The following is a 19,594-nucleotide window of genomic DNA, read 5'->3' on the forward strand; positions in this document are numbered from 1 at the left end:
AAAGTAATATTTTAAATATGATTAGGGTCTTCTTTTTTCTAGTAAATATTAACAATTTAGTAGATGAAATCATTTTGATAAATTAATTCTTTTGCGAGAAATTTAATTGTATCATTATGTTTTTGTTTTTACTGCTGATTACTTAAAAATTAGTAACTTCATTCCTTCTTTAGAATAAGTCCTCAAGAATTTTAGATTTACTTGATCTAACATTTATAAATATTAATAAAATGCAGTATTAAGAAATCAACAGATACATAAAAATTTCACCAGGTTTTCTATTTTAAAAGATAATATTAAAAATAATAATTTTGTATTATTACCCTCAAAATTTTGTAGAATTATCCTAGTAGTAGTTAAACTTAATATATGTGTCTTTTGTGATTACAATTATCTGCTTGTCTATCTCACAAAGAATGACTGCTTTAAATAAAGGAGAAGTGTTGAGGATAAAACATTTTAGTTACTTCATTGTATTCAACATATCATTTTCATTACTAAGTGGATTAATCATTCGTAAAATAGGATTATGGCAATTATTGGTTCTGAATTTAATTTTCAGCTTATATAATTTCCACAAGTTGAAAAAAGATGAATCAGAAGAATAAGCAGCAATATTTATTGTTTTAAAATTTTTGAATTTTAATTCTGCTTTAAACTATAAAAATTGTTATTTTGATGAATATTTACTATATGATAGTAATATCAAAGTTTCAATAATTTAATAAATAGCTATGATATTGATGATTATCATATTTATCATATTTGGATCAAAACAAAATTCAATTAATGTATCTTAAGCTGATAATCTATCTTAAAGTTATGCAAATATATTGCTTTTAGTAATATCTTCAATAGGATTTTTTATTTTTTCATACTTAGAAATTAAAACATTACAAAAAAAAATAAATATTGTTGTTGTTAGTAATAAGTAGGAATTTATTTAAATGCTTTCCAAATTATAAGTATGTTTGATGAAATATCATTTTGCTATTTTCAAAGACAAAATCGAATTCGATTGTCCAGCTTTAATATAAAATACTGCTCTTGAAAACCAATCAGAATCATATTCTCTTTAGGTTGATCAAGTTGATTGCTATGTTTACTACTTTGAAAAATTAATAGCAGATATTTTAAATTGTAAATAAAAAGGCAAAGCAAATTTCAAATTGGTACCTAATATAATAAAATATAAATGTAAATGCACAAAAAGTTATAAAGATTTATTTTTAAATTATGAGAAAATGTTATATATACCTGTAGAAAAAGTTTAAAGCTTAAGTGAAACTGACATGCAAAATATCATTTTAAAAAAATTCGTTCAAGGACAACTATTCTGCACATCTACATAAGATCTCATTCAGAAATACAAAGAAAAAAATAATAATAAATTTTAATTTCATTTATAATTTGAAAGATTGATGTATTAAACTATATTAAAATATGTTCTAATCAGAGATTATATTCCAGTTGTACCATTTTTCGTATTATATGATTTGTTAGAAAAATAATGATAATATTTTTATTTATATTTCTACTAATTTAGTATTAATATAGATAGACCTCTTTAACTTCGTATCCTTATAAACTGTGCACTATAAAAATAAATTAAACTTTTTATTTACTGTAAAAAAAATTTTTTTACTCTCAAAATTTGAAAAAAGGTTTCTGTATTTTGATTAATTTTTGTAAAATATAAGAAATCAAATATAAACAAAATAATTAAGATTTAGAAAAAAAAAATGTTCATTAGTAATGTAAAAATTATTTGAAATATCACAAATCATGATATCATGATCTGTGATATTTCAAACGCAGGAACAGCTATAGTTACATAACAATTTCACAATGTTTTCTATTTGAAAAGACAATATTAAAAATAATAATTTTATATTATAATCCTCAAAATTTTGTAGAATTATCCTAGTAGTAGTCAAACTTAATATATGTGTCTTTTGTGATTACAATTATCTGCTTGTCTATCTCACAAAAAATGTCTGCTTTGAATAAAGGAGAAGTGTTGAGGCTAAAAAATTTGATTTATATCACTTCATTCAATATGTCATTTTCGATACTAAGTGGATTAATCATTCTTAAAATAGGAGTATGGCAATTATTGGTCTTGAATTTAATTTTCAGCTTATTTTGTTTCACCTATGACTTAGGAGGAGAAAGCTTAGATGAGGTTTGTATAGTTTTATGTTTAAAATTTTTTAATTTTAATTCTGTTTTAAACTATAAAAATTATAACTTTATAGAATAATCAATTTATGATAGAAATAACAAAGTTTCAATAATTTAATAAATAGCTATGATATTGATGATTATCATATTTGGATAAAATCCTAATTCAAGTAATGTATCTTAAGCTGATAATCTATCTTAAAGTTATGCAAACATATTGCTTTTAGTAATATCTTCAATAGGTTTTTTTATTTTTTCATACTTAGAAATAAAAAAATTACAAAAAAAAACAAATATTGTTGTAGTTAGCAGTGAGAAGGAATTTATTTAAATGCTTTCCAAATTATAAGCATGTTTGATGAAATATCATTTTGTTATTTTCAAAGACAAAATCCTATTAGATTGCCCAGCTTTAATATAAAATACTGCTCTTGAAAACCAATCAGAATCATATTCTCTTTAGGTTGATCAAGTTGATTGCTATGTTTACTACTTTGAAAAATTAATAGCAGATATTTTAAATTGTAAATAAAAAGGCAAAGCAAATTTTGAATTGGTACCTAATTTGAGAAAATATTAATGCAAATGCACAAAAAGTTATAAAGATTTATTTTTAAATTATGAGAAAATGTATGATATACCTGTAGAAAAAGTTTAAAGCTTAAGTGAAACTGACATGCAAAATATCATTTTAAAAAAATTCGTTCAAGGACAACTATTCTGCACATCTACATAAGATCTCATTAAGAAATACAAAGAAAAAAATGGATATTTTAATTTTCATTTATAATTTGAATAAATTATGTATTAAACTATATTAAAATATATTCTAATCAGAGATTATATTTAAGTTGTGCCATGTTTCGTATTATATGATTTGTATGAAAGCAACTGATAACATTTTTATTTATATTTTTACTAATTTAGTATTAATATAAACATATTATATTTGATAGTCTTATAAACTGTGCACTCTATAAAATAAATAAAAACTTTTATCCCAAATTTATTTTTTTCATTATAATATTTTTTTTTAATTAAATTATTTTATTTTTAAAATGACCTTAAAAAATGAAAAAATAAGGTTCAAAATTTTTAAAGTTTTTATTTGTTAATAATATTTTAAATTTAAATAAAAATAAAATTATATAATTAGACCTTAAGATCTACTTGTCTATTTTAATCATATCATAATTTTAGATGAAAAATAAATATTAATTCTATTCATAGATACTTTCAAAAAATTCATTTTTAATTTTTATTATTGTTTAATTTTTACATGAAAGCAATAATTTAAATTATTTATATAGCTTTATAAGTTAAAATTATTTTTATTCAAAAAAAAAATATGATTTATCAATTTAAAATTCAAAATAAAAGGTTTTAAAACAAATAAGATTCTGCATTATTTTTAATTTTTTTATTGATTGCTAATTTTAGATTTTGCCTTTAATTATAAAAATAAAATATTTTTTAATTAATTGATTTTAATTGTGGTAAAACAAATTAATAACTTTAAAAGAAAGCTAATATTATTACAAGAAATGATCCAGCATTCATTCATTTCAACTAGTTGGACAAATATTCCTTTTGCTAAATTTAAATTAAAGGTACAAATATCATAGAAGATTCAAAAAGGCGGTATACAATAATTAGAAATTGTTATAGACATTAAAATGAGGAAAAAGAAAATTTAATGTGAGATTGCATAAGATTGATTATTTGTTTATTTGGAATTTAGTCATAGTAAAGCGAATTAGCATGAAATAAAACATGCACTTTTTGCAAATTTACTTTTTACTTAGTGCTTTCGTTTGCGTTAATGGCAAATTTCTGTTACTCAAATTAACGAAATCATAATTTATATCTGCTTTACTTAATTACTCAGAATTTATAGAATATGTTTTCTCTCAGCTTAAATTAAAATTAGTAAATACACATTACTTAAATAAAGTAAGATCAGAATATAGTTTTTAGTTTCTGCTTTAAAGATTTGCTATAGATAGTATTAAAATACATTATTTATATTATTTAATCTAGAAGATCATATAAAGTGTATAGAGATTTTTTTTAGGATGTTTTTATTTTTAAAATCAAATTCAATTAGCTTCACTGCATAGGATTTCTTATCTGATTTTATATTTAAGCCTTAAAACCATGGTCATAATTCGAATTTTAAAAAGAAAAACGGATGAATAAATTCATGTGAATTAATCATGTCATTTTAAAATTTAATTGTTTTTAAACAAGATGTTTTAGTCAACAGCATCTATTGCAAATTTATAATTTAATTAACTAGAAATAGAAAAACTAAAATGTATCTATATAGCTTATATAGATAAAATTTTTAATCAAATAAGCATAAATTAATAAAGTAAAATTGAATATTAATATCTTTTACTCCCTCTATTTTCTTTTCTAATTTTAAAATGGAATTCGAAAAAGAAATTAATTAATGAAACTGGCGGTATATGTTTTTTTTTATAAAAATCAAAATAAATATTTAGAATTTAGTTATTTTTGTAATAATTCTTAGAGTTAGGATTGATTTAAACAAATTCGAATGAAAATAGAATAGATTCTTCAATTGTAAATTTTTTCGATTAATTAAATTAAATGTAATATTGCTTATTAATTTTAAATACTATGAGAAAAGGCGTTGGAAATTAATTAAAAGCCAAACAGAAAACACAAGAACGGACTCCTACCAAATTAATTAAAAGATCATTTAATTAGATTTGATAACATAGCAAAATTTATTTAATTTCTTTTTTAATACATAATATGTTAAGGTATTTGCGTTAGAGGGTTTTAAATTTAATCAATTCCATCATAATATCAAGGTAAAAATATAATTAAATAATACAAAAAATAATAAAATACTAATTAAAAATCCAAATCTTAAAATAATTAATTACTAAATTAATGTCTTCTTCTTCATTCTCTGAAATCAAAAAGTTTTTTGAAGCTAGCAATTGTTCTGTATGCTCAAAACAATCCAAATACTTAGGAAAAATTGAATATATTTGTACTCACATTCTTTGCAAAGATTACCTTTAACTTGTCTGCAAGTCTTGTCATGAAGAATATCACTAATAGAAGCTCTATTCTTCCAATAAGAAATATATCAAGCCTATTGCTGATTTCCTTGAAGACCTTTATTATCATGTTAAAGTTTAAAGTGATAAATATGAGTTGATAAAAGTTATTGGTAAATCTGCTTTTACCTTATTGCCTGATAATTACTAAAATCAAGAAGAAATATTTGCCCTTTTGAAAGACTTAGAAAAAGATATCTCAGTAAATTAATTAAAGTTCTATAATGAGCTCTTTGAATGCATTAATAATGTTTTCATGGCAGAAACTTAACCTGAATAAATTGTCAATCTTAAAAAGATTAAATAAAATATCTCATATGATTGCTGCTCATAGTTTTCAATCATAAATTGCCCTCCTTTTGAGGATTTCGAAATGCTTTTCTGCAATAAACTTAAGGATTCTATCTCTAGAAAAAGTATCACTGCTTAGATGATCTAGAATTTCATCAATCAAAGATAAAAAAAGCTCTCTAATTTCAAGTCTTCATAAAATTCTTAAAAAAGTTAAATTCTAAATAAAGTTAGCGAAATTCACTAAGAATGTCTTAAGGATAGAAAAGAACATTGTAAAGGAGATAACAGAAGTTCTCTATCTTCTATTGAAGATCCTTGTATGTGTGATGAAAAATCTCCCTCCTGTGATGAGTGTATTGATGCATTTGAATTTTACAATAAAAAATTAGAATAAGTTTTCTGATAAAAAAAATCAACCTTCTTAATGAAAATTAATATCTCCAACCCCTACTAACAAACAAGCTAATATACTAATTAATAAATACTAAATATCAAATCATAATTTTAATATTTTCAAAATGTATAAACCAATTAGAATAATCCTAAAATTATTAAATCGTTTTAAATTGTATAAATCTATTTATAAAATTGTTAATCTTCTTAATATTTTCAATATTATTTTAATTCATAAAATGATAATTTCTAATTTGATTTTTTTTTTCTAAATTGATAATTAATCTCTATGTTTCTCATTTTATTTTCATAAATTCAATAATGGTAAAAGAGAAAATAATAATTCTATCATTTATAATTTAATTACTCATTTTTAAATAAACTAACTTACTTAATTTTGCACTATTAAAAATGAGTAAAAACTCATTAAAAATGGTAGAGAAATTAATACAAATCATTACAATTTACTTTTTTTTCTATACAAATAAATAAAATTATATAGAGTATTAAAAACCTAAAGATGGATTAATCAAAGCTTCAGCTAAAATTAATTTTTATGAATACGAAAACTATTTTTAAAATATTTATAAATTTCAAATTAAATTATATTTTTTAATTATTCTTATTAATATTTTAATTTTATGCTACTTTAGTTTAAAAGTATATATTAGATAATCCTTATTTTTTATTAACGTGGCAAGATAGATAAATAAATAAATGAGATTTAATAACAATATTTTAAAAAAATGAAAAATAATTTAGCTGATATAATGTTTTCTAAACTAAAAAAAATAATTAAAAATATATTTATAATAGATATCACTAACTTAATATATATTTATATAATTTATTTCCATGATATTTAATATTTAGAAACATTTTGAAGAGGAGTTTATTCTGTCAGCAAGGAGCTTAAGTTACAGAAATTAGTTTAAATTCTTCAATATCTGCAAAACCAAATGTTTCTTTGTAATTGAGACAAGGAATTTCTCTAGAACGATGTCCCTTGTCATCTTCAAATTCAACAACAAAAGTCAAAGACTAACCTTTGCAAATATTTTTAATAGCTTCATAAGAGAAATATTGACCTCCTCCTGGATAAATTTAGGCACAAGTACCCTCATCAGATAAATTTGCAGGGTATTCTCTATTAATTAAATAGAATGATGCTGCGGAAAGCAAAGCAAGACTAATAACTAAATAATATTGAATTTTCATTGATTTTTTGTATCCTCTTCTTTTATTATTTTCTATGTTGAAATCAAATTTTTTTATAAAATAATAATAATAATTCGATATCAGATTTTTTTATAGTATAATCAAGGGAAAATACACAAATTGAAAATTAAGATAAAAGAAATATTAGCAAGGTTATACTATTATTCTTTTATAAACTAATAATTAGAAACCTTTATTTTTGTTATCTAGAAAAACTAAAATTCATAATTTAAAATATTTTCATGAATTATTTTCATAATTTTTATATTTATAATGAGTCTTTTGCTAATATAATTTTATATTTTCTATTTTTCTTATTCTTTTATAGATAAAAATTTCAAAAATTTTCTAATAGAAATGAAGACTAAATTTAATTTTAAGACTAAAACAAAAAAACCTTGTTGAAATTTTAAATTCTATATGTAAAATATTTTTTATAAACTTATATTGCAATCAATTTATTATGCTCTTGATGATAAATTTTATTTAGTAGAGTGAAAAAAATCTTAAAAATATAATAAGATCTTCAAAAACTGAATATAAAATAATAAAACAGTTATTTTCTCAATATTTCATAATTTAATGTAAACTATATTTGGATCTCTTCAAAATATCTATTAATTTAGGAAGCTAGATTAGGTAAAAGATATCAAAGAAAAGGATGAAGCTGGTTCAATTAATTATAATAATTATAAAATACTTAATATATTTTCTAAAAATATAAATTTTTAATTATTTGAATTTTATTATATTTCTTTAGCATTTAGCTAATATAATTTATTTTTATTTGATGGTTTTTGGATAATTTTCTATTTAAGAAGTTTTCATTATTAATAAATTATAATAAATTTTTAAGAATGCCATCAATTATTTCAATATTTACTTATTTAAGTGAAATTGGTTGATTGAGGCTGAGAGAGAGAATAATGATAAAATTAAATATTTTCAATTTTAGATGCAAATTTATTTTACTAGAAAAATTTAATTTAAAAAAATATAATAAGCTGTTAAATTTATTGCAAAATATACTATAAACCATATTAACAGCTGGTTAAGAACCCCTAAATAATCACTTAAAACCAAAAATCTTTTTTTTATCATCAAAAAAAATCTAAAAAAATTCAAAGCAACTAAAAAAGTAATACATACAATACAGTATTACTTTCATCAATAAAATTAAAATTAAACTTTATTTTTTTTTATTTGAGAAATAAAAATACATATTCAATCAATATTCAATTTATATTTAACACAATGTGAATCAATATTTTTTTAATAATATTTTATTAAATAGATAACATAAATTTAGATAAAAACTTGATTTCTTTCACTGTATTTTTAACCTGATTTAAGCCCAATTTTATATTTAATCCTCAAAGAGTAAATAAAAAAGCGTTATTACCAAATTAATCAATTAATTTAAAATTAAAAATGGATTTAAACGATGTCTTTTAACAGTATCTATTACTTTTTTATAATTTAATTAATTAGGAATAGAAAAATTAAATTGTAAATATAAAGCTTATAAGGAAAGATATTTAAATTACATTTACTTATATAAATAAATTTAAACTTAAGAGAATATCTTTAGTCCATAGATTTTACAATTTTGAAGTTAAATTACAAAAAAAAATATTTGTAAAGTATGATTTTATGTACTACAAATCAGTTATCTAGAATTTAGTTATTTTTTTATATTAATATATAAAGAAATTCCAATAAAAAAAAGTTATTCTTCAAATTTAACTTTCTGATTAAATATATTAAATGTAATATTGATAATTAATTTTAAAACGATGAGAAAATGCGTTGAAAATTAATTAAAAGCCAAACAGAAAACATAATCAAATAGATTAAAAAATCATAATTAAGTTTGATAGTATAACATAATTTATTAAATTTCTATTTTAATGTAAAGTACCTTTAATATATTTGCGTTAGAGATCTTTAAATTTAATCAAGATCATCATATTATCAAGGTAAAAATATAATTAAATAATACAAAAAATAATATAAAATATTAATTAAAAATCTAAATTCTAAAAAAACTATTAAATTAAATGTCTTCTTCTTCATTCTCTGAAATCAAAAAGTTTTTTGAAGCTAGCAATTGTTCTGAGTGCTCAAAAAAATCAAGATGTTTAGGGAAAATTGAATATATTTGCACTCACATTCTTTGCAAAGATTACCTTTAACTTGTCTGCAAGTCTTGCCATGAAGAATATCACTAATAGAAGCTCTATTCTTCCAATAAGAAATATATCAAGCCTATTGCTGATTTCCTTGAAGACCTTTACTATCATGTTAAAGTTTAAAGTGATAAATATGAGCTGATAAAAGTTATTGGTAAATCTGCTTTTACCTTATTGCCTGATAATTACTAAAATCAAGAAGAAATATTTGCCCTTTTGAAAGACTTAGAAAAAGATATCACAGTAAATTAATTAAAGTTCTATAATGAGCTCTTTGAATGTATTAATAATGTTTTCATGGCAGAAACTTAATCTGAATAAATTGTCAATCTTAAAAAGATTAAATAAAATATCTCATATGACTGCTGCTCATAGTTTTCAATCATAAATTGCCCTCCTTTTGAGGATTTCGAAATGCTTTTCTGCAATAAACTTAAGGATTCTATCTCTAGAAAAAGTATCACTGCTTAGATGATCTAGAATTTCATCAATCAAAGATAAAAAAAGCTCTCTAATTTCAAGTCTTCATAAAATTCTTAAAAAAGTTAAATTCTAAATAAAGTTAGCGAAATTCACTAAGAATGTCTTAAGGATAGAAAAGAACATTGTAAAGGAGATAACAGAAGTTCTCTATCTTCTATTGAAGATCCTTGTATGTGTGATGAAAAATCTCCCTCATGTGATGAGTGTATTGATGCATTTGAATTTTACAATAAAAAATTAGAATAAGTTTTCTGATAAAAAAAACCAACCTTCTAAATAAAAATTAATATCTCCAACCCTACTAACAAACAAGATAATATACTAATTAATAAATACTAAATATCAAATCATAATTTTAATATTTTCAAAATGTATAAACCAATTAGAATAATCCTAAAATTATTAAATCAATTTAAATTGTATAAATCTATTTATAAAATTGTTAATCTTCTTAATATTTTCAATAATATTTTTATTGATAAATGATAATATTCTAATTTGAGAATTAATCTCTATGGTTCTCATTTTATTTTCTTAAATTCAATAATAGTAAAATAGAAAATAATAATTCTAATTATTTATTTTTAATTACTTGTTTTGAAATAAACAAACTTAATAAGTTTTGTACTAATAAAATTGAATAAAAACTAATTAAAATAGTTCTAAATTTGGACTAATTTATAGGTTTAGATATGGATAAAAAATCAGTGTCTTTATTTAGCTAAACTGATAGATAAACTCTATTTTAAACATTTAATAATATTTTTTTATTCATATTTTTTAATTTAATTTTTAAAAAGGAAGTTTAGATCTGCTATTTCCTAATATTAAAACGAAAAATAAATATTTCTAAGATTTACTTTGACCAACATAATTATAATAATCCTTTACAATAAAAATTGATATTCAAAAACTATTTGATATGAAAATGAATTTTTAAGATAACATTACTTACTTTGCTTAAAATAAAATTAGGATATTTTAAAAATAATAATTTCTAATAAATAAAAAATAACATTTTATTTTAAGCTAATCTTTAATCTATAATCTTAAATGAAATCAGTCAGGTATGTATACATGATATTGATGGATTCTAATTTTTCTAAATAATAATCAAAGTTTTAAAGCTATTTAGAAATGTTTAAATTGAATAAAATTGAATGGTGTTTTATAAAAGCTTACTCAAAACTGTTTGATATTTTTGTATTTTTCAATCTAATTTTTTATGGTAAATAAATAATAAAAAAAGTTTTTAAATTATCATAAAATAAATAAGAATTACAGTTATTTTATAAATTAGAAAGACATTTTAATTGAAGAAAATATAAAAATTTAAAGTAATTTTGATCCACATAATAATTGCATTTTTTTATTTATGATAAATGAATTTAGAATATAAATAAATTTAGATGATGTTTTTGAGATATTTTTAAGACTATTTGACATTACCATCTACTTTATTTATAAAGAAACTCTTTTTATTTAAGTATAACTATATGTGATTTAATATATGAGGCTAAAATGTTAAAAATTTGATGATATAGAAAATTAATAATAAATCAATGATTTATTTTAATAAAGAATTTTATTTGAAGAAATTTAATTGTAATTAGAAAAGTAAAGATATTGAAAACAATATTTAGGATAAAATAATAACTTGCTATCTAACTTATTTTGTAATGTCCTTATACATATTGACAATAATTTTGATTTTTATTTAAAGTCAGTATGCTGATGGGTAGCAATGCCCTCAAACAACTATCCAGACTAGTAAACAAATAAACAAATAAAATAAATTTATTTTAATCTTTAAAATAAGATGCTGCATTTTATGGATCGTATACCTTCAATAATTACTTGAAGCTACCAAAGACAAACATTCTCCTAGCTATTAGTGTTTAGTATAGCGGAAAACAAGTTGCTCATACCACAGTATACTTAGATGATATATCAACAACATAGGATAATGTTTTAGAAGTAGTTAGAAGTAAATTTTTGTAAAAAGATTATATTTTAAGTACTAAAATGACTATTTAATATAAAAGCTGAATATCAAATACTCCAATTAGATTATATAGAGCCTCTCAAAAAAATTATAGTCTCTAACTAATCATACGTTTTGATTATTGATCCCTTTAGTATAAAACCAATAAAATAAATTGATTATCGATAAGTTATTGGCATGAGTTATATCAAAGATTTTGGTTTAATTTTTATGTGTAGTGGTGTCTGCGAATGTTATGTTGTTGAAATTAATTCTTTTAAAACTTTATTTAGATTTAACCACTGCTAATATGACTCTAATCCTTTTATTCAGAATATATTTTCCAAAGCCTACAAGTAAAATAACGGAGTAGTTCTTTTGGTTGTTTAAGATTCTATAGGTTTGTGCACATGGTCTTATCAATATAGGAAAGGTATTTATCAATATAATTATCATCTTTAATTAGGTAAATTAATTAATTTTTACAACTAATTCTAATAAAAATATATTTTTGAAAATTTATAGAAGATGGATTTTTAAATTCTTCTCATAATTATGATTCACATGACCAATATGATATCTTATTTCTTGCAGGAAATAATACTGTACTGAAAGTTTACAATATATGTCACTTTTGCAAGAATCAGCCATATATACAATTATTTAACTAGAGTAAAACTATTCAACAATTAAAAAATAAAAAAACCAATTTTATAAAAAAGCAATAACTAAGACCAATACATAGTTTTATAATATCAAATTTATAAGAGTTAATATATCTGGTTAAGAATAGTAAAGTATTTTCATATCAGATTTATACATTTTGTATAGGCTTGATTTTTAAGTTATCACAGATCCAAGCACGAACTAAGTTTAATCTTTGAATTTTTTAAACTTATAAAACCCTTTTCAAGTTTAATTGGTTGGAATACAAATCTATTATGCTTTTTTGTACCATAATTCAGATAATTAGTAGCTTTTGATCCCTGTTTATGATTCTGACGATGACTAAAAATCTTTTACATTCGTTTATAATTATAACACAAATACTAGTCAGATTCGTCTTTGTAAATTTATTGATTTCTTTCTATTTTAAAAATTGAATTAATTAATCGATAGCTTTGATAAAAACTATCCTAAATTTATTTTTATGCAGAAGGGAATGAGATGAGAAAAAAAATGCTGTCCAAACAAAAATTTTACTAATATGCAATCAATTAAACTGATTGGTTTAGTTTATCCATAAAACTACATAAAATTCCTCCCTTTCAAATACCAACTAACTGATTCTATTAATTAAATTTCATTTTTTTGAACTTTAGAATGAATTTATTTTATTAAAAATTAGATTACAGAACTAATGGGTTCACAAAATAGTTTAGAATCTATTTATAATAAAACTATTATTTTGTTTCACTTTTTGATAGTAAAATACTAATTACTTAAGATAGTATATAAGGGAATATAATATAATAATTTAATATTAGAAATTCACCATATGTTGGTAATAGCTTTTTTTCTGTTTATAATAACCCTCTTTGCTATATCATTATATAGGTAGGACATATTATAAAATTTTATAAAACATCCCTTGACAATTTAAATTCATTTGCACATGTAAAATAATTTTTTAAGCAATTAATCTTGTAAAGTGAAATGTTTATAAAAAATAGTATTTAAGTCTAGATTACTTATCTTTAAACATACCATCAGAAATATTGAAGCCTGTTGCCTTCTATTAAAAAAATAATAATTAAGATTAAGTTTGGGTTGTACTGAGTTTACCGATAAAAAAGAATAACCAAAAATTTCTCTTTCATATCATTGATATGTGGAATTTTTAATTTCAAGTTTTAGTGTCAAATAATCCAGATGACAATATTAATTAAACTAGTTTTGCTTTGTATTGTGATTACTCTTAAGAGATTATAGGCTTAGATGTAATAGGCAATGTCTATGTTTGGGATGCTAAAAATTTTACAAACTTTAAATACAAATCTACAATAAGTAAATAAAATTTACTTTATAATTTCATCAATTATTTATATGAATTTATTTAATTATTAATAAATTATAAGCATAATATGCTTGTCTAAATCCATTAACCGGTACTATGCGTTATGACATAAATGGAATTTATTTGATAGTTGAGTGTGATGATTTTTAAGTTATCAGTTTTAACATGATTTCTGGATAAACTCAAAAAATAATCAAGCTAAGTAGTATACATGATGTTTTAAAATTTATTGAAGATATTTAGCTACTATTTACTTATGATTTTTCTTCTGGAACTATTAGCATTTTTAAATTTTAATCAGGCAGTTTTTAATTAGTAATGAACATGTCAACAAATTAATATTAAAAATATGATTATGTTGTTAATTTCACTTATTTTCCAGAAACATAAATCTTGTGGATTTAATACTTTTATGCAAATATATATTTTGAAATTGTCAAGTGCATAAATGATATTAGTTCTTGTATGAATTGCTCAATGGATTTTTATTTTAATACCACTGAGACAAAGTAAAGTAATTTAATATATGGCTTAGGGACTATTGATTCGCCTTTTTAAACTTCATCAAGTCTTATTACAGCTTTTTACAATGTATTTTTTATTAATATAAATGCTTATTTATTTTATTCAAAATAATAAATTTAATAAATAGGCTAAAAAATATTAATAGCTGTTTTCAGATGTAAAAAATATCAATCTAAATATTATTATTGACCCATCAAATACCTTTAATTTAATTGAAGAATTTATATCAATTGATTTTGGAAGCAATATAAGTCTGAATATTAAAAATTTAAACTCATCTCAAAAAGGGTAGATAAATATTACTAATTATATTTAATTTTCAAACTATAATTCTCTTACATTAGACAATCTTCTATTTAATTTCAATATCTTAACATCAGCTAATAACAGTTAGTAGAATTGTGGCATTTACTTGACAAATGTTCAAAATAGCTTCCTTAATAATTTAGATTATACTTCTTAAAATTCATTAATTAACTGCTTCTAAATATAAATTAATAATTCTACCACCACAATTTCTAACATAATATTAGCTAATAAAGATCTCTCAAATACAAACCAGATTGTAACCATCGATAAATCAAATTAAGTAATTTAAATTTATTATTTTATTTAAATAATAATGATAATAATTCTATTTAAAAATATTAAAGATTTATTTCAGAAATTTTTAGTTGTTGAATTCTACACTGAATAGTCAATTGAGTATACTCAATTAGATAAGCGATACTTAACTTTTTATTGATAATATGATAATATAAAATAATAATTGTAGCAGTTACTATGTTAATCCCCCTGAATAAGTAGGATAGCTCTTTCAGGTTGGTTAGTCTTAAGTAACTAATTTGTTAATAGCAAATAATTCTTTTTGCAACTAGAAAATATTTTCTACTAATGGTAATATTAACTAAAAGAATTTAGAGTTTATCTTCCAAAATATTACTATTTAATAAAACAAATTTTACATTCAAGCCCAATATTTGTTTTTCGATTCTATTTATTATTTTAATTCAGTTCCTTAACATAGTCTGTACGTCAGCAATGTTTTTAGTTCAGATAATTCTTATTTCTCCTAAATTCAAGGCTAATAGGCAGTCATTGAAACGTCTTCCCTATTTTTTACGAACCAAATAAAAAATATTACTCTATAAAATGTTACTGTCTACAATCAATATGAAATATCATTTTGCATAGTTTAGTTTTCTAATTTTGTTAATTTATACAACTTAACATACTAAAACGACAAAGTATTTTATGATAGAAGAAATAATATAAAGTTTGGTGGTTTTATATAATTCAGTGAAATTTAGTAATTTAACTTGAAATTAATGAAAGTATCAAACATTAGAGCAAGAGATAATTCAATTATGAGTATCACTACATAATAGTATTCAAACATTAATATGACAATTTAAAATGTAGAGATATATAATTGTTAGTTTAATCAAACCAAATCAAATTCTCCAGCTAATCCAATATACATTTCATCACAATATTATTCCAACATATCAATCTATTAATGTTCCTTCCATGATAATTTACTTATTGGTCTAATTAACTCTTAGATTCAATCTACTACAGCTTTATAAATTGTAAGTCCTCTAGGAGATACTTCTATTTTAGAAACATAATTTACAAATTCAAAATCAAACTCTATCTATAACTTTGTCTATTTATAATCTAATTAAATTTTTATCAATCAATGCAACTTTAAAAACTCTTCATTTGACTTTTAAGATCCTATTTCACAATTTAAGTAAGAAGGAGGGTCTATAAGAGCAAAGTTTAATAATCTAGTAATAAATGGTACATAATTCGTTAACTCTACAGCAAATTAGGGTGCTTTTATGTACCTTGAATCTCTAAGTAATGATCTAAATATATAATTAAATTAAACATCTTTTGTACAAGGCTATTCTAATTTCTAAGGAAGTGTATTATACATCGATAATTCTAACTCAGATTTATTTTTTAAATGCTCTTAATGTAATTTTACTGAAATCTACTCTTTTAATAAAGACTCTGAAGCAATATCTATTAAGTAAAACAATTAATTTTTTATAGAACCACTTTAAAAAATAAAATTTAATAATCGATTATATTAATCTAAATTTATTTGTAAAAGGTACACAGATACTCAAACTTCTAGTAAAAAAAATACAATCCTGATTATATAAGCTTATTTGACAAATATTTTAGGCTTATAAAATAATTTTTTTATTAATTCAGCAAATTCGATAACATAATTTTAGAATATTTAGCAAACTTAAACTTAGAATTTTACTTTTCCGTAACAATTTACAAATTAAATTTAAAACCTGCAATCTTAGGCATTGGTCTAATCTCAAAATTCAAATATTACTATTTCCAAATCTTTATTTAGCAATTTATATAATCTACCCAACTAGATATCTCCTTTGTTTATAAACTCTACATCCTCTAATATAAATATGACAGATATTGTATTTTAATATAGTAAATTTTCTAAGAGCTTAATCAACTTTGGAATAGGTTAGCTTATCATACAAAAATCATAATTCCTAAATAATACTTAGGTATATTAAACCAGGTTTCTATAAAGCTTAAAGCCAAATTTACCTTATTAAAATAACTCTTTGATCTTGATAGAGAACTCATAATTACAAATATCTGATCATACTCTTTTTGAACATATCTAGTGTTATTAGAATTGCTATGGTTCATCAATATACATGGCTAACTCAACATTTTAAATTGACTAGACTAAATTTATTTACTCTAAAGTAAGCAATTAAAAATTTCATTTAAATTAAATTATTTTTATAATATAGGCAATAGGAGGAGGAGCTATTTTTATTGAAAGTTTAAGATCAATCGAAAATCAAATATCTAACTGTTATTTTATGGGGAATTAAGCTAAATAAGATGGAGGAGCATTGTATATTCATGGAAATAAAGAAGATTAATTTCAGTTAAAAATATTTTTAACTGTATTTAACGATAATTTATCATAATAAGGATCTGGAGGAGCGATTTTTATAACTAGTGATTCTAATAATTCAACATAATAATAAATTTTGATAAAAAATTCAATTTTATAAAATAATTAAGCATAAATAGGAGGAGCGATTTAAAATTTTGGCATAAATCCATTTTATGATTCAAACACTATATAAAACAATAAAGCTAGTTTATATGGTTCTAATACATTCTCTTATCCTACTTCTCTATTTTTAACAAATGAAGTATAATTTAACAAGCAATAAAACCAAAGTACTAAATTAATAGTTTTAAATGATTTTAAAAGTGGAGGAAATCTTCCAAATTTTATATTTTAGCTAAGAGATGATAGGAATATAACTGTTATTTAACAAAAAGATTAATTACTAACTTCTAAAATATAAGTGAGTAATAGAACAAAAAATTCAATCTAATATTACATAAGAGGTAATTCAGAAATCAATATTGACCCTACATAGCATAATTTTAATTTTTCTAATCTTCAACTTATTGGATTACCTGAATCATCTGCTGTTATTCAATTTACATCTGATTCAATCAAAATATACAATCCTATTACTAGCCAATATGATTCTAATTACACGTTTGATGTCTTTGTTAATTTTAGAAGTTGCTTAATTGGAGAAATAATAAATAAATACAATAATTTCTAAGAATGCTAAACATGTGAAAATGGTAAGTATAGCCTAGATTATACAAGCTGCTATCCTTGTCCAGATGGAGGAATATGTCAAAACGGTGTAATTTAACTTGTATAAGGATTTTGGAGAGAAGAGTCAAATAGTTCAGATATTATTGAATGTACCAATAGAAAAGAAAATTGTATAGGAAAAACATTTGGAAATTATGTATGCATAACTGGAAATATAGGTCCATTATGTGAAGAATGTGACGTAAATTATTAAATTTTAATACTTTTTAAAAACAAAATTTACTTTAAAAGATTTATGGATAGTTTTGGGGAGAGAGTTTCACAAGAATAAATAAATATCAGTGCACATAATGCAAAGATTCTTAGTAAAATCTATGGAAGCTCTTCTTAAGTGTTTCTTGGATTTTTTTTTCGCTTTAGATGACATTAAAATATGATAGAGACTATTAGATATCGAAAATTCTTATTTAAGTAATTACTAGAAAAAGATAAAATAGCAGCTCTAACCTGTCACATTTATTAAATTAAATCCTAGTTTAAAAAAGCTACATAAAAATTTTTACAAATTACATTTAGATTATTTCTTTTGTAACTTCTTTCAATTTAGCCATTAAATCAGGTAAATTTTTTTTAAAAATTAATTGATAAATTTGTTAATAAATATTTTTTTCATTCTCATAATTTATTTGAATTATTTTTGATTAAGAGTTTTATTTCTTAATTTAGTTTTTTATCATAAATTTATAATGTTAAATTAGATTTGCTAGAAATAACTTCAACTATTGGAGTTCCAATATCAAGTTCAGTGGATTATTTCGATTGTCTTTTAAGATATTCTAGCTCTAAAATACCAATGATTTACCTAAAGTTAATTATTTCATTATAAGCAATAATAATAGTTTTGATAATTTATGCTATTTGGTAAAAAATAATTCAAGTGTTTATCTAAAAATCTAAAAAATATGATATTTATTCAATCTATACAGCATTTATATTTTTATTCATATTCCTTTAGCCAGATTTAGTTTCATAAATGATTGGGTTAATTTCCTGTAGATAAGTAGGAAAAACATCATATGTCCTTATTAATATGAATTACAAATGTAATTCTGAAGATTATAATTTTTATAGCTCTATCCTAGTAATTCCCTTATTGATTATTTGGGTCTTTGCTATTCCAGGAATATTATTCTTTTAAGTTTATTAATATAGAAAAAATTAAGGTTTGGATAGCATTTAAGTAAACTTAAAGTACGGTTACCTATTCAAAGAGTATAAAAAAAATGTTTATTATTGGGAATTCATTAAAATAAATTAAAAAATCTTTATTATTATTATACTCAGTTTCTTTTCATAAAATGCAGTTATAAAAGGTATTCTGAGTTATTTTGTAATTAGCTTTTACGATTATTTAGCAAGGAAATTAAACCCTTATAGTTTGAAATAGCTGAATTAAATAGATAATTATTCTACTAAAGTATGTGCTAATACAATGCTTCTTTGTATTTTTTAAAGCTACACTTAACAAAAATATCTATAAATATGTTGCTTTGT

General features: G+C 21.4%; 5 protein-coding genes across 5 annotated transcripts; 4 read left to right on the top strand and 1 right to left on the bottom strand. All coding sequences in view use genetic code 6, as the record gives it.

Annotated features, from left to right (window-relative positions):
• Window positions 1-1,993: 1,993 nt before the first annotated feature.
• Window positions 1,994-3,079, top strand: TTHERM_00125770 (transmembrane protein, putative; the record flags this gene model as incomplete). Its single annotated transcript, XM_001016256.1, has 1 exon — window positions 1,994-3,079. One exon carries the CDS (start codon window positions 1,994-1,996, stop codon window positions 3,077-3,079), a length of 1,086 nt encoding a protein of 361 aa, XP_001016256.1.
• A 2,030-nt stretch (window positions 3,080-5,109) lies between these two features.
• On the top strand, window positions 5,110-5,979 carry TTHERM_00125760 (hypothetical protein; the record flags this gene model as incomplete). The annotated part of the gene is made up of 1 exon (XM_001016255.1): window positions 5,110-5,979. One exon carries the CDS (start codon window positions 5,110-5,112, stop codon window positions 5,977-5,979), a length of 870 nt encoding a protein of 289 aa, XP_001016255.1.
• An 890-nt stretch (window positions 5,980-6,869) lies between these two features.
• On the bottom strand, window positions 6,870-7,187 carry TTHERM_00125750 (transmembrane protein, putative; the record flags this gene model as incomplete). Its single annotated transcript, XM_001016254.1, has 1 exon — window positions 6,870-7,187. The coding sequence occupies one exon, from the start codon at window positions 7,185-7,187 to the stop codon at window positions 6,870-6,872; it is 318 nt and encodes a 105-aa protein (XP_001016254.1).
• A 1,991-nt stretch (window positions 7,188-9,178) lies between these two features.
• TTHERM_00125740 (hypothetical protein) lies at window positions 9,179-10,117 on the top strand (the record flags this gene model as incomplete). Its single annotated transcript, XM_001016253.2, has 1 exon — window positions 9,179-10,117. Exon 1 carries the CDS (start codon window positions 9,248-9,250, stop codon window positions 10,115-10,117), a length of 870 nt encoding a protein of 289 aa, XP_001016253.1. The 5' UTR covers window positions 9,179-9,247.
• A 1,255-nt stretch (window positions 10,118-11,372) lies between these two features.
• Window positions 11,373-19,077, top strand: TTHERM_000125709 (transmembrane protein, putative; the record flags this gene model as incomplete). Its single annotated transcript, XM_012797706.1, has 16 exons — window positions 11,373-11,479; window positions 11,586-11,632; window positions 11,682-11,849; window positions 11,908-12,312; window positions 12,372-12,518; window positions 12,569-12,913; window positions 13,195-13,463; window positions 13,520-13,853; window positions 13,925-14,454; window positions 14,516-14,977; window positions 15,042-16,429; window positions 16,514-17,150; window positions 17,199-18,281; window positions 18,332-18,659; window positions 18,799-18,907; window positions 19,056-19,077. 16 exons carry the CDS (start codon window positions 11,373-11,375, stop codon window positions 19,075-19,077), a joined length of 6,381 nt encoding a protein of 2,126 aa, XP_012653160.1.
• Between the last annotated feature and the right edge of the window lie 517 nt (window positions 19,078-19,594).

Source organism: Tetrahymena thermophila, assembly GCF_000189635.1.
Source record: "Tetrahymena thermophila SB210 genomic scaffold scf_8254645, whole genome shotgun sequence".
Lineage (NCBI taxonomy): Eukaryota > Ciliophora > Oligohymenophorea > Hymenostomatida > Tetrahymenidae > Tetrahymena > Tetrahymena thermophila.